Source organism: Erigeron canadensis, chromosome 8, assembly GCF_010389155.1.
Source record: "Erigeron canadensis isolate Cc75 chromosome 8, C_canadensis_v1, whole genome shotgun sequence".
Classification (NCBI taxonomy): Eukaryota; Viridiplantae; Streptophyta; class Magnoliopsida; order Asterales; family Asteraceae; genus Erigeron; species Erigeron canadensis.
The window spans coordinates 34,341,880-34,360,357 of record NC_057768.1 but is presented as its reverse complement, the minus strand read 5'-3'; the positions used below and the strand labels follow the sequence as shown (position 1 = coordinate 34,360,357).

The window sequence follows — 18,478 nt, the reverse complement described above, 5'->3', positions numbered from 1 at the left end:
CATGTATGAGTATGTTCACGGTTAGGTTTGATTAGTTTTTGACGAAAATTGAACCGAACTGTTTAATACGGTTTGTGAAGTTTTCGAATCAAACCGGTCATTTAGGAGAATTAGGGCGGCCGGACGGTTGAAAAACCAGTCCGATTTGGCCGGTTTTGCAGTTTATAACTATTATATGTAGATGTATATTGGAAGATACGAATAAAAGATATTATTTATTCTATAAGCAAAGTAGATATAGTTTTAACATGTGGGATTAGAAAAACATTCCAGTTCCGTTCGGTTTGCTACCTTTGTTCATCAAACTCTAGGGCGAGCCAGCTAATTGACTTTTACAACTTTTTAGCCGGCTATTCAACTTTCAACTTTTCAAACCGAGCCAAACCAACCGACTAAACACATTTTGACCTGTTCAACCGGTTTGACGATGTACATTCTTAAACTAATGTATCTAAAAATATACGAGGGTTGGTGTCCAAATTTTGTGACAGTTTATCGGGGCTTATATATAATTTGAGTGCGATGTTATTGCCAACTAAATATGTATATATAGATTTTTTATTTATTTATCATAATTATATTAATATAATCACCATTATAACTATGAAATGTAAAAATTATTTTTTATAATTAATGATGATATTTGAATTTACCAAATTAACAATTAATCTAAAAATGTCAAATGAAAGTACTCCATCCGTCTTATTAAGTTTGTCTGTTTTTAAATTTTTTAAGTCAAACTTTACAAACTTTGACCAAAAATATTTTTGTTTGTGTTATATAATATTTGATGAAAATTATATGAATTGATTGTGTTTTAAATGTGTGTTTCATTGGTATAAATTTATTCAACTATGATATGACACAACCAAACATTTTTATGGTCAAAGTTAGTAACGTTTGAGTTTGAAATTTTAAAAATAAACAAGTTTAGTGGGATAAAAAGAACATATAACAACATCATTTTGATCAATTGTTATAGTTAAGACATAGAATTCATTTAAGGTTCAAACGTCCTAGATTATAAATTAAGAAAATGTATTTTTTTTCTACCGTCTAGCTAAATAGTGAAATTTTATGTGAGCTTCTTTAAGTTTTGTGATCTTTTTGCTTTTAATTTTTACACTTGTTAACAAGACAAAGATTTGCACATGGACTAATTGAGTATATTATAGTGAATTTTTTTAATTTTTTTATATCTCGATGCAAACATTTTACACATATGTATAATATTATACTCCATCATAGCATGAACATGCGTGCATGTTTGAGTTTGACCTCATGAACCAACTCGTAAGTACTGATGGTATTCATACGGTTTCTTCAAACATCCCTTTCATGAATTGAGATGGGGGCTAATGGGATTCATGATTCATGGTAAGGTTTGGTAAAAGTTTTTTTTTTTTTAATTCTTTTAACAATAAACTCTTTTTGTGTAAAAAATTTTGTTTAAATAATACAAGCTATAAATTTTATTTGAAAGAAAAAAAAAGTTATAAATAAAACATTACTTGAGGTAGCGTTTGAGCTTTTACTTTGGATAGAACTCTATTTTTTCAAAACTACACAAATATTTCTTGAAGTTGCAATTACAACTAGCATATCAAACATCTTGAAAAAAATAAAAGTTTTAGCCAACAACTTTGTTTAAAGCTACACCTTAGGACATGTTTGGCAAGATCGAGATTAAGCTTTAGCTCTAATTAACAATTACAGCTTCAACATATAACTATTAGCTACAATTACCTTTTTCAAACATACCCTAGTATTTACAATCTTAAATTACAATAAATAGATGTTAAGAGTTATACATGTGAATGAATATATATGAAATTGGATTAAACCAAAGTATTAAAGTAAAAACAAAAAATAGTACGTCAAAATCTTCACAATGCACGAGAATATTCTATTAAGAAAACTCTATTATTTTATTTGTTTTATTTTAATTTTTGTTTTGTTTTAACTAAAATTTATATAAATTATATTAAATAGAGATATTAAATTAATTAGTTGATAATTGATAGATATTTTTTTTGAGAGAAAAAAAAAATAAAGGTACGTTGAGTATATTGTGAATCGCCACTCGTCAAATTTTATTATGAGTCAAAAATTGCCATTATTCATAAGGTGACATAAATATATGATGGGATAATTTTTCGCCGTTATTGAATATTTATGCGGCTTTCGACCATTTCCGTTGAAGGTAATTAATTAAGGCCGGTGGGAATTATATTTCCCCGCAGTCCTCATACGACTCTATGCAACACACGTATAATTGCTAATAATTGAAGTTTTGAACAAAGGTAAAACGAAATTTGCATATGTTAACCTCAATTTTTGCTGCAATAATGGGGAAATCAGGAAATGAAACAAATATTTTAATTACATTGTGCATTATCAATGTATATGTTTGTTTGTTTTTTGACCATATATATAGGCAAACCTTTATTTTTAGTAGACGAACTAAATACTTATATATATATGACCTACGTACGTACATATCTTCACCGGCACTATGCTGCTTGATATTGATCGATCAATAGACTGTTTTGAATCCAAGATGTTGGATTTTACTTTTCTTTGAGAAAATCTTTGGCCAGCAAATGAACAAAAAGTTCATAATCGAGTTGACAATCTCCGGACATAAAATCTTCCACAAATATATCGTCTTCATCCATGAAGGGACCGTAAAATATCTATCTCCACGTTTCGTGCTTTTAACAATCTTCTCCGCACATCTTTTAGCCGATGTCCTTGGTATCCATAACGCATTTGCCTAACATATTATTACGAGTATTAATTATATTTTGATCGAGATCATTAATTAATTACTAATTCATTTTGAGGCTAATCTAATTAATACTCGTAACATGGACAAGTAGGAGAGGTGATCATCGCGCGAGGATTAATTAAGTACCTCCTTTAACCATTCTTCATTGGTTAAGCTTGTCTCGATCATTCCTGGAGTTACTACTCGTATATCAACGTCTGAACCAACCTCGATCCTTAACGTTTCAAAGAAACTTAGCACTGCTGCTTTACTTGCCTGTGGGAATTCAGTATTAGCTAAGATTATACAAGTCATGTAGGATTATTTTAATTCTATGATCATAAGTTTAAAAAAATTACTCATATGATTTAGCTTATTTTGTAAACTCAAGACAGTGATGTGCAGTTAGTATTATTTTCATCCTTGGTTTAATGAGAATTCAATTGCAAGTCATTTTGCACCTAGCATTAATTCTTGTATGCTAGATCGATTATGTGATATGATACCCAATTATCATCATTATATATATTTTGAGTTATATAAATGATTAAAGAAGACAAGCTTTAAAAGTATATATATTGGTAATTAGTTATTAAAATATAGAAGACTAAATATAGAAAACTAAATGAAAGAAAAGAATAGGCACGTTTAGTGGTGGAAAATGTTTTCAAGTTTATTATTTCTAATTTTCTAAAATTTGGAGTTTTCCATTTTTAAAAAAACAAATGAAAATTTTAAAAATGCGTTCAAAACTAAAAAATACTATTTTTCCATTTCATATTTAAAAAACATATTCTAGTATACTTGGTTAACTGAGGGACTCAGGGAGGGGGCAAGGGGTGAACGGGATTGGAAAACATTTTTGAAAAACTAAGCTTTGAACGCATTTTCTGTTTTACATATTTTATTGGAAAATGAAAATGGTAAACAGAGGGTGTTTTTCTCGAACTACACGCGTTTCCTGGTGTAGTGGCTTGGTATTCCCCTGATGATTTATAGGTCCCAGGTTCGAATCCTCATTCCACCAACTTTGAGATATAGGTAGTCCTTTTATGAAGGTTTGGATTAGGTATACCCAGGTTCAAGTCTGAGTGGGCAGGGTTTATCCCTATTAATCGTCGTGCCTTCGAGCGGATTAGTAGGGGTTTTCCCCCATTGGGTATTTGAAATAGGCATTTCTACTTCGAGAGAGCTCTCTAGTGTAGACCTGTTTAAGACAACGTATACTAGACACCTCGCTGTCGAATCGCTACACGAAGTTTCAAGCGAAATTCACCTTTAAAAAAAAACGAATTAAAGAAAAGAATAAAATTTTTAGATCATCATTTACTCAGGAAAACATCTATGTTTCAAGTAATATGTAAATTAAGTGTTTAAAAAAAAAATTATATAACAAACTTATATTTCGGTGTTTCGACTATTTTAGAAGCGCACATATAATTTTTCATTTATCTTTAAAAGCATCTAACTTAGATACTACTAGAAATATATAAGCTATTCTTTTACCCTTTATATAATATTGAAAACGACTCGTTGGTTGTACTTACATTATAGGTACTTACTCTTGGAGTTGCAAACCAACTCCCACAAGAACAAATTGTGATTATTTTCCCTCTACTCCTCCTTAAATGTGGAAGTGCAAAACGTGTGGTATAAACGGATCCCCAAAAGTTTATATCCTGAAAAACAACGAAATACTGTATAATGTAATTCATGGTCTAAAGGCTACCATAAACACCTAATAAGGTACGTATTATAGTTAATTATTTTACAGAACCAGTATTTTTCTACATATATATAACTATTCGTACGAATTAAATAGTTTAAAGAAAGAAAGATACAAAGGACTTTTGGTGAGATCAAGGTTATGTCATTTATGTGGATTAAAGCTAGATCAAGACAAATGGGATTGTTGTGGGATGTATGGAGAAGCTTTAATCTTCACCAAATTGCGGTTGGTAGGAGGATTATGTTTTATGTTAATATCTTCTTTTCTTAATTCCTACTTGTATGTTCTCATTTGGTGGATCTTAGCTAGTTACTTGCTAGCCTCTTTTGGTGATTAATAAAATTGGTGTTCTTGTTTGATCGTTAAAAAAAAGAAAAAGGAAAAAAGATACATACCATGACTGAAGTATGAAAGGGAAGCATTGTTTGATCTTCGAAGAGACCAAATATACCAATAGCGGCATTATTCACGAGGTAATCCACTGTTACAAAAAGTTCACAATTTATCAGCTGTGATTATTATATAGGTGGGTTAATTTAAAATATGACCACTTGTTATCTTATAATGCATCTAATACTTTATATTAAGGGAAATGATTAATGCTTCTAAAATAACTTAAAAATCCTTTTAATAGCATTACAAATAATTTTGCATTTGTCTATACTTTTAGTTTTTAGTTAGCATAAACAAATTAAAAATTTTGTCACGTTTTTATGTGTGTAAAAATATATTGAACTAAAAGTGTGTAGAAATTTCTCACACTAAAAAGTGTATAGAATTAAAAGTTCAAACTTTTTAGTGTAGACTTTCATAATTATTTTGTTACACTCATTTGTTCACGCTACCTTTTTAGTTAGCGTGAACAAATGGAGTGTTACAAAATAATTATGAAAGTTCACACTAAAAAGTGTGAACTTTTAGTTCTATACACTTTTTATTGTGAAGAAATTTTTACACACCTTTAGTTTTACATATTTTTACACATATAAAAGCGTGACAAAAATTTTAATTTGTTCACACTAGCTAAAAGTATAAACAAAGATTGTGACATTTAGTAAAATCACACCATATCACCTTTGACGCATTAACGGTCGGAAGTTTACAAGTTTTGTTTTAAACTACTTGCTTTACATGAAAATTCAAAAAAGAAAAAAAGAAAAAGAAAAAAAGAAACGATTCACCAACGAATATATATATCATATGAAGGCATGATTCTAGCACTTACGAATTGGGAAAACCCATCCACTTGCCAGATCGAATATCATGGTAACTAATTAAGTAACACCGCCATAGGGATTTCAAGTTAGAAATTACACCATATCACAAAGTTGGTTCTTATTCTTCACGTTTAACCCGTTACAACAACAAATTATAGTCTACAAGCTTAGTTAAGAACAAATTAATTGATAAATGGTACGAAGATGGTAGACTTACATTTTCCGAAATGTTTGATGGTTTGATATATAAATGTGTCACAGTCCTCAAGTTTGGAAATATCGGCCGGTATCACAATCACATCCGGGGATCCCATTGCCTTGGCCTTTTCTGCTACAAGAAGAAGATGATTCTTTCGTCTAGCAACTAACACTAAACACGCCCCTTCTTTTGCAAACTCATATGCCATTTGCTTGACAAATGCAAATAAAAGAATCATCAATTCCCGGTGGTTATAAGTATATAGTACCACTATTAGTTAGCTCTGTGCAAAAACGTTTTGATTGTTAAAATTAGACCATTAGTGTTTCATTATTCAAAATGAGTATATAACAATATAATCCTAGGTTTCATCATTTCAATCAAATAATACTAATGAAAAAAGGTCAAACTTCACAGGAGTTTATGTTTTGTTGGTGGGCCAATTAACTTTGGACTAAACTAGAGTTTTTATAGACATTGTAGATGGGCCACTGGGCGGCGCCTGGCCTCTATATATGTGGCTAAAAATATAAACAAATGTTACTATGTTAGTATGTTACCTCACCGATGCCACTTGAAGCTCCAGTAATGAGTATAACTTTGTCCTTGAGCACCTCAGGATGAACACTTTTGTAGCAAAACCTCAAGAGATTAAACAGCCAAAATGAAGGTACTAAGACGAAAAACAAGATGATTGAAACAGGAAGTAAAGCGGCATTTAAAATCTTGTGAATCATATCCGTCGCTCCTACCAAACAACGATCTGTTGGAGTACGTACGTTTGATGCTTCGCACAATAAGAAAAACATAACAAAGATATATGGAACATATAAATTGAGATCGATGGGATTTATTAAACCAAAGAACTTGGTGGTTTCAATAAATGGTTGAAGGTGTCATGCCTATACTTACATCGTTAAAGTTAGATGTGTGATCAATAGTACTGTTCTTTCTATTGCTTTGTACGAGTAATATTTTGAAAACAGCAAAAACACCCATATGATTTTGTTCTTAAGGTTACTCCTTTTAGACTCTGATATAATGTTTCCTTTAATAAACGTTTTTTTTTTTTTTTCAGTACATTGGATATATATGAAAGTATTAAGTATCTCCATGTAATCTGGTCTTTACCATGTAGGCTGAAACGACCTTTTTACTGAAGTTGAGCATGTAATCTGGTTCACTTTAGGCTAAAATGACCTTTTTGTGATTTTAAATGCGAAAATAACGGGCTAGTTTGTTTATTTTGGGCCGATGAAACTTCAAAGTGTAACTGGTACGTGATACTCATATTTTTGATGCCACCTACAGTACTAGCAAGTAATTAAGGGGCAATACTCATATTCTTTCATATATCTCATTACACGCTATGTTTTTTTTTTTAACAATAATTTGGTATTCGATACCAAGTGACATCTTATTATACAATGGTGAAGCCCTACACCTACTTTAAAGTGATTCAAAAGAAAAACTCTCTAGACATGTCACTCAAAAGAGTCAAACCCATGCCCTGAGATAAAAGTAAGAAAAACGTACTCTAACCAGTTGATTTAGTCTTCATTGTATAACTTACACACTATTAACTTTTTATAAGTATATATAAGTTATAATATAATATAACAAAACATGGTTAATTGAAACCCACTCTAATGAGATGTGCTTAATTTTGGGAGGTTGTTCTGTTAGCAATGCAAGTCTATCCATATCATGAATATTTATATCTTTCACTAATAATCATTCAATAATATGTAGATTGAGCTTCCACCATAATTGAACGACATATCTATGACACCAATTTTTAGTGCACGTGTTAGATATTAAAATATTGTTAGATTTGATATTAATACTTTGTGTCTATATGACAACTTGTAATAGAAGAGGGTGCTTAATGAACATTAGTTCCCCTATAAAAACCCCCTCCCTTCATTCCATTTGTAACTTTGGAAGCCTTAAAAAAACCTTTGACACTATTTTATCCAAACACCCTTTTCTCCCATATTCTCTCAAAACACATATTACACACATATATTCTTACATATGCATACTAACATGAATTTCCATGTTTTACATTTGGTATCAGAGCAAAATCAGTGTATCTGAACGATCCATAAGCTATTTCATGGCTGATTTTGTTTCTTTTTAAAATTCGTGTTTGGTATCACCATGTTCTTCATACCGAGTTTGTTCTCCTTATGCATTACTTTTCTTTAAATCTTCCAATTTTCGACCTTTGTTAGTGTGGAATCTGTTTTAGATAAGTTTAGATCTCTTTCTTCTTGCTTAATATTATGTTTTCTCCACAAAATAATCAAACCCGACACTTCGTTTTTCATCTTATTTTGAGATACTCAGTACGTATGATACAAACTCAGTATTCTCAGACAAACTCAGTATCCTCATACAAACTCAGTATTTTCTGATAAAAAGTACACATCGTACCTGCAAGGAATATTTTCTGACATCATCTTTTGTCACTATTCTCATACCGAGTTTGTGTGTCTCTTCCACTTAAAGCGTGTGACTTTGTTCCTGAGTAGTGATACCGAGTTTCTATACATACTCAGTATTTATACCGAGTTTCTCACAAACTTGACAAACTCAATATTTGTACCGAGTTTCTTTGATTTTCTCTAGGTTACCCTTATCTCACACAAGCTTTCATACCGAGTTTCTATACATACTCAGTATTTATACCGAGTTTCTCACAAACTTGACAAACTCAGTATTTGTACCGAGTTTCTTTGATTTTCTCTAGGTTACCCTTATCTCACACAAGCTTTCATACCGAGTTTCTATACATACTCAGTATTTGTACCGAGTTTCTACAAATTCACCATTTTTACCTAGTGAAATCTCTCTTTTCACCATGACTACTTCAAAAGATGCTCTTGCTCTTGTTTCTTGATTCTCACACAAGTTGTCGCCTGATCGCTTCTCACCTGTCCATTATACTCACTACGAATAAGTATTCGAAAGCTGTTTTAAGCCATTTGTGGTGTTGCTTGGACCCTGTTTCGCAGCTGTTATTGTTACAGTTTGGATCAATTCTGCAGTCGTTCAAATCCAACACTTGTATTTTTCCAACTTTAATTGTTCAGCCATGTCTGGCAACAAAGAAAATATTATCATTGCTGACCCAAACATTGAAGATAAAGACAGAGAAATACTTGAGGCTATCACTCAATTTACAAGAAGCATCAAAAGTAATTGTCAAAATCTAAAGAGTAACAAAAACCCCACTGTACCAAGGATTCCTGCTCCAACAAAGATTTGTAATACCTCGACTCAGACTGACATACACTCTGTTGATAATGACTTGCCTGATATGACCGGGTCAGATGATTTGACAGTTGTAACCATCGAAGAACCCACAATGGAAGAAGTACATCGTCATGAGAATCGTGATTGTTCATGTAGCTTCAATTTCTTTTCATGGAAAAAACTTGTTCCATGTGTTGTTGTCCATTTTGAAGAAAAACAAGCCATTGTAGCCAAATTTCAAGCCATCATAGAACAAAACAAACGTCTTCAACTCGAAAATGAACAACTCATGTCCAAAAATAAAGAACTCATTTCGGCAACTGCTCTTGTTTTGGCAAACACGGAAAGCTTTCAAAGAGAAAATGATCTTCTGCAAACAAAGAATATTCAGTTATGTGCTCAACTTAGAGAAGCTCACTCCCAAATCACTGATGAAATCACAAAGAGTCGGTCGAATGAACTTGTTTCGCTTGAAAAGATTTCTCAACTTCGCAACGAATTGCAAAACAAGTCCATTTTGTTTGTGAGTAAAGAGAGAAAATTTCTAAAGTTAATCGAACAACTTCAAGTCTATTCTCGGTCATTAGAAACACAACTTGCAACCTTGTCAACTCAAGTGAAATCATCATTGCCCCTTAATCCCTATTCACTTTCTCACAATCGACTGATACAATCCGAAAACAAATCTATTCCCAACAAACCAAAAGTTCAGTCAAGTGACTTGAAACAAATCAAATATTCAATTTCAGAACTTTTGGATCTCGCACCAAAACCTCCTCAACCACCACAAAAAACCAAATCAACCACCATTGAACCACCAAATAGATCTTCCGCACCACTTTTCATAAGTATAAGCCAGACTTTCCAAAATCCGTACCTAATTTCCTAAAGAGTCCTACAGTTCCACAATACAACACTTGCCAAGTATTTAAGGATTCTACCACTAAAACCGTTCGGTTTAAAGATCAATATGGTTGGTTTTCACATATGCCACCAAAGCCCAAACCTCAAAAGCCTACACCCTCCCCCAAATCACCATTGATTCCACAAAAGCTATTTCAAAATGAAGCATCAAGTTTCAAATCAAGGTGGAATTCAATGTTCTTGGATCATGATGGCACAACTTACAATAATTTTTCAAAAGTATCTAAGTCTCTTTGACCTGTTCTCAAATGGGTTCCAAAGATTACTTTAAAGTAAGTTGGTGTCAAATGGCTCGTACACAGTGTACAACCCGTTCAAAATCTGTTTTTCTTAATACTAATACTTCATAATAAACCTTTCCATTCACCTTTTGTGCTATCAATCACTGATGCATGATGAACGTGGTTCTCACATTCATCATGAGGGGGAGAGATAGAGATAGAATGATTGAATATGTTGTTCATTCGAGATATATATATATATATATATATTTTTCAATCAATGGCTCCAAATAATTGCTCAAAGGTAGCACAATAGATTGCTCATTTAAGGGGGGGGGGGGCACAATGAAAGCTTTGAAGTTTGATTCTTTGCTCCGAAGACTATGCTCAGATTGAGGGGGAGAAAAAGTTTTAAAGATTGATATTGATTATCCTTTTGAGGGGAAGCATTGTCTTGCTTGATTATTTGCACCAAAGATTATGCCCAAGTGAAGGGGAGCTGAAATGAAAAATCACTTCATACTCAATATACACTCAAAGCTAAGCCAAGCTTCCGCACTTTATACCAAACCAAGCTTCTGCACTTTATACCAAGCTTCCGCATTTTACAAGAAACCCGAGTCTTTGCCTCCACAGATTATGTGAGATGATTCAAAGTCAAGGTTGATACAAGACGACGAAGACAAAGAGAAAACTTCAAGGTCACTCAACAGCAATGATCCTCAACAAAATAAGGGCCCCTAAAATCTTAAGTCTTAAGACGTTGCATCCATTACAATTCAACAATAAGAGAGAGAATGCAGAGCTACTGGCTGAACTGACAACCTTGATTCATCAAATCAAACACTAAGGGGGAGATTGTTCGATATTAAAATAGTGTTAGATTTGATATTAATACTTTGTGTCTATATGACAACTTGTAATAGAAGAGGGGGCTTAATGAACATTAGTTCTCCTATAAAAACCCCCTCTCTTCATTCCATTTGTAACCTTGGAAGCCTTAAAAAAACCTTTGACACTATTTTATCCAAACACCCTTTTCTCCCATATTCTCTCAAAACACATACTACACACATATATTCTTACATATGCATACTAACATGAATTTCCATGTTTTACAGCACGGAATACTGGCACTTGATATGATCAAGAGGTTAAGTTGAAATCTGGTTGTAAGGTATTGCTTTTCTTTGACGAACTATCCGGCGCCCTAGATATGAACACGAGTTTCATAGTCGCGTTTAGAACCGTAGGACACAACATCTTCCATAAGAACACCGTCTTCATCCAAAAAGGATTTGTAAGATAGTTATCTCCGCGTTTGGCACAATTGACGATATCCTTAGCACACGTACTAGATGATAGAGCTGGTATCCATAATGCATTTCCCTATATATAAGATTGATCAACTCTTTGTCAATCAAATTTTATGAAATGAACTAAAAATGAATTCAGGATATATTTAGAAACAAAATACCTTCTCTAATTTTGTATCCAAGGTTAAGTTCGTCTTGACCATTCCCGGCGTTACTACAATTATATCAATATCTGAATCGACCTCAATCCTCAACGTTTCAAAGAAACTTAGCATCGCCGCTTTACTTGCCTGCAAAACAAAATAAAAACGTTAAATGTCATGATTCTTATGAGTAGTGATAAATCTACAATATTTTTTAAACATTCACAACAAATGTATATATTATACTGCATACGTATAACTGTATAAAATATGTAATGTTGTTGTGAATGACTAAAAATTGTTTGTCACTAATTCTTTTATCTTCTAAACACACGCTATGTGTTTGTATACTTGAAGATGTGACAAAAACATCTATATTTTGCAAAAGGTCTTTAGTAGTTTAGTATAAACGTATTTATTAAGGTTACATATTAAGCTGTAGCAAGAAAGATCAGATAATTCGGATTAAAATGAAACCTGTTTATACTCACGTTGTAGAAGCATAATCTTGGACCTACGAACCAACTTGCAGTAGAACAAATAGCTATTATTTTTCCTTTGTTCCTCTTCAAATACGGAAGTGCAAAATGTGTAGTATAAACGGATCCCCAAAAGTTTATGTCCTGAAAAAACAATGACATAAAGTATTATTCATTTTTGTGGTTTGTTTTTTTTCCCTATAAAAAGAACAGGACATAAAATTGAAAATTAGAGTATTTAAGCGTATCTAAATTGGCGTTTTTATTATTTTTTTTTTGGGATTTTTAAAAAAAAAAAATACTACTCCATGATTATATGGTAAAGTTCTTATAAATTTGTGTGCATTTTTGATTTGTATATGGAATTTTTAAATAAAAATACTACTATTATGTGACAGTTAGAACCATGTGGATTGCTCAGTTTACCTAAGAATGTCAAAAGTAGTTTATTTATTAACATCTACCTTTTTCACAATAATTTTGGGTAAAGAATTTGGTGTTATACCTTCACCTTAACAATTCAAATTTTAACAATTTATATATTTATACATACTTGTAAGTGTAAAAAATTCTTTCCAAATTCTATATATGTGTGAAAATTATGATGTATATTTGTATCTTTACATATGTAAATGTAAAAATTTTATACACATCTTTAATCAAGAGAAAACTGAAAAATGCTTTCATATTTTTTTAAAATATGAATAAGAAAGATAGATTTAAAAGAATTATAAGAAAATGTTAAATAAATCCATTAGAAGTGTAATTAGTATATATAAAAAATTTATATCTTTCATATAAAAGCATATATTTGTATTTTATGTTAAATATATAAATACTTTTGTTGTGGGAAGTAAAACTACAAATAGATAAAGGCATAAAGCTAAAAGAGCTAGAGATGTTGGGCCAAGTTAATCTTTATTTTATCACCAACATTAATTTGAGTTTTTTTTTCCGGTTAAACCATGCGGTGTGAAGTGTTCCCCCGCCCGTTTTCCCCCCAAAACGCGATCGAAACACATTGAACATTGGCCCGAATGGGCGTTCCGGCTGCCAAACAAGCCTATCACGAATAGGCAAAAACGTTGACCAAAAACACCACTTTTTCCCTTTCCAAGGGTATTCACCCGTTGAGATTTAATTCCCAATAAAATAAAAAATAAAAAAATTAACTTTTACTTCTATTTAAACTCCATTTTCACTCCACGACTTTTACAACACTTTCTTCTCTACTACCCTATACTTTCTTATCATTTTTATAAAAATAATACCATGTATCCCAACAATTTTAACTATGGGTTTCCACATTCAAACATCCAAGCTCCACCCGATCATAGTCACATAAAACACGGTACGCTTCGGTACGTAGGGGGTATACTCATTTTGGTACGAAGCGGTACGAATGGTACGGTGCATTATGAATTCAGTGAGTGTACCAAAATTTAAAACCACGAGTAAACAAAAGTTCATAATAAAAAGATAGAACATAACATTAGGAAATACAATAGAAATCAAACACCAACCAAAAACACCAACTAAAATCTAATAATAGAAGATTGGAATGCTACAATTTCAGTGCAAAGGTTAGTAAGTTAGTATGATATATATAGTCGTTTAGTGCCTAATTTTTTGTGATTTTGTAATAAATATGAAGATCTTTGTTTGTTAAAAAGATTCTTTTAAAGTAAATTGGTTTTGTTTTTAAAGATAAAGTAAGTTGTTATAGTTAAAATCTTGAAAAATGGAACGTCTTTTGGAGATTTGGAGCTTTGGGAAGTCACGGGACTTGTTTTTCCTGCTCAAAACGAACTGTAATCAAAGAATACGAATTGAATTCGGCGATTTCAAGACGGAATTCGACGATTGGAATTGGACTCAGTTCGTCGTACCCTGCCAACTCGGTTCACAGTACCCTATCGACTCGGTTCGACGTACCCGCATCGTTTGGAACGTTTTCGTATTGCGTTCGGTACGTTTTGTACCAATACAAAATTCGAAGGTTTCTGAGCGAATTCTGTAACTATGCACCCGATGTTAATGACCCAAACGTTTTGAATAGTCCGGGGGTTATAAGGTACATGGCTAAAATGCAACCAATGCCGATGCCGATGCCAATGCAACCAATGCCCGATATGTTCGGTTTTGGGCAAAATCAACCCGTTCAACAATTCTATAATAGTCCACAACAAGTGTTTGGTACACTTTTATTTGCTTATATGCCTTACATATTTTTTGTACAATTTTTTTTAGTTATATACTTATATACCTTTTTGTACACTTTTATATACTTATATATTTTTGTACATCTTTATTTAAAACGAAAAAGGATGGTCGAGACTCCATCACCCACACCACACTCGTCGGATATTGAAATAGTACAAGAGACCCAAGTACAAGAAGAGCAAGGCGGTCCATCACAAAAAAAAAAAGAAACATAAAAAGAAAGGACCCGAAGAACCGAGGGTGAAAGCGACGCCCATCCCTTGGACACAAGATGAGAATTTAGCTTAGCCAAAGCTTGGCTCGACGTGACGAAGGACCCGAAGCTTGGTACTATATACTATTTTGGTTTCTTTTATTATTTTTTCTTATTATTCTGTTTTCGGTTTTTTATATAAAAAAAAATATTTCTGTTTTCTTTTTTTTTTAAATACTTTTTTTGTTTCTTTTTTTTTTTAAACTTGTTTTCGTGTTTTTTTTAACATTGTATATATGTTTATTTTGTTTAGTAGTATTTTTTGGTAACCCGGATTTATTTATATTTTTTTAGCAAACTATCAAAAAGAGAAAATATATTGTCGAAAATTTATCAAGAAGTTTCACACTCTAGAAAATAAAGGAAATGACTACCGTGACCAAGACTCACTCGGCTCGAAATGGAGAAAGATAAAGGCCCAAGTTTCCGTGTTCAACCAAATTTACACTCGTCACAAAGACAAAAACAACCATCAACGTGGTAGTAAAGACGCTCAAATTTTGGAAAGAGTTTTAGCCGAGTACCGAGGAACAATGCTCAAACTGTTCCCGTACATAGCTATTTGGGAACTTGTTAAGAAAAGTTCAAGGTTCCATATTATTGCCAAGTTTGATGGAAAGGCTACACGCGGTGAACCAACCGCCAAAAGGTCAAAAACTTCCTCATCCGTTGATCCACAAAGTGAAGGGTCCGACGCTGGGATGAACATTGATTTAAACGAGGATGAGGAACTTGAAGGTCGGTATATTCGACCCATAGGCCGAGACGCGGCCAAAAGGGCAGCCACATCGGGGTCGGCTTCGGGTTTGGCACGGCGTATTGACTACACGGAAATATTTGAGAAAGTTACTAACGAGTTACATGGTTTATTGGAAGTAATAAACGTGCGGAGTTGGGTGAAAGAAAATTGTTACTTAAAGAGAAAAGGGATAAAAGGGATGACTTGAAGATGATGGTGAAAGATTATAGTTATCTTGAGGAGCCCGAACGGACTATAATGAAGGAAATTCGGAAAAAGTATTACGGCGGCAACTAGTAGTTTTTTAAAATTGTCTAAGCTTTTATATATGTCTTTTTAAAATTATGTACTTCTTTAGTTTAATTTTGTGTTTTTTTAGTTTATGTTATTTAGTTTTTTATGTAATGGATTTTATGGAATTTTATTTACTTTATGTTATTTTAAAAATATAGTAAAAAGTATATAAATTAAAGTATATAAACAAAAATATGTAAATAAAAATGTAAATAAAAGTTATAAAAAATATAAAATAAAAATATAATCAATCATTTGGTCTTGACACTTGGCAAGAGATGCCCCATTGTGTCAAGATGACTTATACCACCATTTTTGTCTTGCTTACTTGGCGCCATGTGTCGGAAGACCCCTCACCCATGGAAGGCCTCATACCACTTAGTCTTAGGCTATTAGGAGTAAGGGGTTCTCAAGTGAGGGATTCTTGTACTTTTGTTGCCATGTAGGATGCCACCATGGAGCAAGGGGTTTCTTTGGAGTAAGGGGTTCTTTGGAAGGGGTTTCTTGGAAGGGGTTCTTTGGGGAAGAAAAAGAAAAAGAATTAAAATGGCCCTTTGTAACGTTCAAATTTGCATGGAGACTCTCAACTTCCTCCCGTCCCTGAAGAGCCGCTACCTTCCGAATTTCCTTCGAGAACGCCGCCGGGGGCGGTGTTTCTGGCGTTCTCCAGGCGTTCCTGGGTGCTTTTTGGGAGATGGATGCCTTGTTCCTAATAGTCTTACTGCCTTACTGGATACATTTTATTTTTTGGTCTGGCTCCCATAGTCCCATTACATATGCATGATTACAATAAAAAGTCTCTGTGTTTACACTTACACTGACTTATCGGCTATAGCTAGCTATGTTTTTAGAAAGTAAAAAGAGATATAATACCAAGACTGAAGCATGATTGTGGAAACAACTTTGTTCTTCGAAAAAACCAAGTGAACTGACACCAGCATTGTTTACAAGGTAATCCACTGTCAAGAAAAAGAAAAAAAAAAAAACTCTTCAAATCTTATACTTAACTGCATCTTTGAATGACAAGTCAAATTAAGGAATATTTCTCAATAATTTCTCATGACCAGTTTTAGGAAGTCAAAATATATGTTTTGACAAAAAAAAAAAAAAAACCCGATTATATTGTCAGTTGTCATTCTTTGTAACGTAATGAAGAGTTTATCAAAACCAACACTTTAAATTTGTATTGTTTTTGGTATGACGAGCTACGAAATCAATCAATAGATATGAAAGATGATCATAAACTTACATTTACCGAAATGTTTGATCGTTCGATACACAAATGTTTTACAATCGTCAATTTTGGAAATATCGGCTGGTAACACGATTACATCTGGCGACCCCATTGCCTTAGCATTTTGGGCTACCAAGCGAAGTTGTTTCTCCCGTCGTGCTACTAATGCTAGATACGCCCCCTCTTTCGCAAACTCAATAGCCAAATGCTTTAACAAATGTAAATCAAAGAATCATGAGATGTGTCCTTATATATTTATTTTTATATACTATATAATATATAATATAATGGAAAAGTGAATATAAGATTGTCTGACATCTAAGCTTAGATGTGGAACCCTCACATACTAATTTTTTAATATTTTTTGTTTAATGAATAAATGTTTGAGCCCCATAATTTTATGAATTAAAACTATAATATGTGAGTGTTCCACACCTAAGCTTAGATACCCGACAACCTTATATTACTATCCCTTTATATATATACAACTAATTATTATAAGTATAGAAGTTTGGATATTAGAATAATTAGATTACCTCACCAATGCCAGATGAAGCTCCAGTAATAAGTATAACTTTGCCTGAGAGCTCTTCAGGATACACAGATTTATAGCATCTTCTCATCACATTAGATAACCAAAATCCAGGCACCCAAAAAATAAAGAAAATTATGGAAAAGACAGGAACAATAATATTCAAAATTATGTGAATCATATCCTCCACAAGGCTAGCTTCTATTAACCAACTACGTGGTCAGGTTAATGACTTTTGCAAATGTGAGAAATGTTGGTTCAGAAATGAATATATGGATTCATCAGTGAAACTTTTTTACAAACATCAATTAAAGAAATTTGTATGAGAAGGGGGTGTGTGACCATTTACGTAAATAGATATTAGGATGGATATATACGCAATATGTGAAATAGATGTGTGTGCAAGAGAAACGATACCAAAGAATTAAGGGTGTGTGTGTGACCATTTACGTAAATTATCGATTAGGATTAGTTAGGTTTCAGTTCGGCTGTCAACAAGTTTTTGATTAGGCTGTAATTTTTATATTTAGAGTGTGTTTGAAATTGCTTACTAAAATGTTTCACTACTTAATTCATTGTAAAGAAAAAGAAGCAATTTGAATTCTATGGTTGTCTCGTAGATTTTAAGTCTCGGCGACATGTTTTTTTTTTTAAAAAAAAAAAGAAAAGAAAAACAGTTATGAAATACTAACACGTTACCCGCGCAATGCAGCGGTAGTCGTGGCGGCGACGATGTGGTGGTAGATGCGATTATTTGTGGTAGATGAGACGTCGATTGATGTAGATTATTAATGGGGATATTTTAAAAAATAAAGGATTGATAGTATAACTTAATCATTAATGTTAAGGGATAGTGTAAGTAAAAATATTTTAGTGCTAAGTAAAAATATTACATATCTTAAGGGTGATAGATGAAAATATTACATGGAAGGACATCTTAGACA

At 32.6% G+C, this 18,478-nt stretch overlaps 2 protein-coding genes across 2 annotated transcripts; both read right to left on the bottom strand.

The window, feature by feature from the left end:
• Nucleotides 1-2,312: 2,312 nt before the first annotated feature.
• On the bottom strand, nt 2,313-6,665 carry LOC122579979 (11-beta-hydroxysteroid dehydrogenase-like 2). The gene is made up of 6 exons (XM_043752244.1): nt 6,476-6,665; nt 5,934-6,126; nt 4,895-4,980; nt 4,318-4,449; nt 2,918-3,046; nt 2,313-2,776 (listed from the first exon to the last, which is right to left on the bottom strand). Exons 1-6 carry the CDS (start codon nt 6,650-6,652, stop codon nt 2,537-2,539), a joined length of 957 nt encoding a protein of 318 aa, XP_043608179.1. The 5' UTR covers nt 6,653-6,665; the 3' UTR covers nt 2,313-2,536.
• A 4,802-nt stretch (nt 6,666-11,467) lies between these two features.
• LOC122610692 (11-beta-hydroxysteroid dehydrogenase-like 2) lies at nt 11,468-17,718 on the bottom strand. The gene is made up of 6 exons (XM_043783660.1): nt 17,539-17,718; nt 17,018-17,210; nt 16,642-16,727; nt 12,272-12,403; nt 11,799-11,927; nt 11,468-11,710 (listed from the first exon to the last, which is right to left on the bottom strand). The coding sequence occupies exons 1-6, from the start codon at nt 17,713-17,715 to the stop codon at nt 11,468-11,470; spliced, it is 960 nt and encodes a 319-aa protein (XP_043639595.1). The 5' UTR covers nt 17,716-17,718.
• Nucleotides 17,719-18,478: the final 760 nt, after the last annotated feature.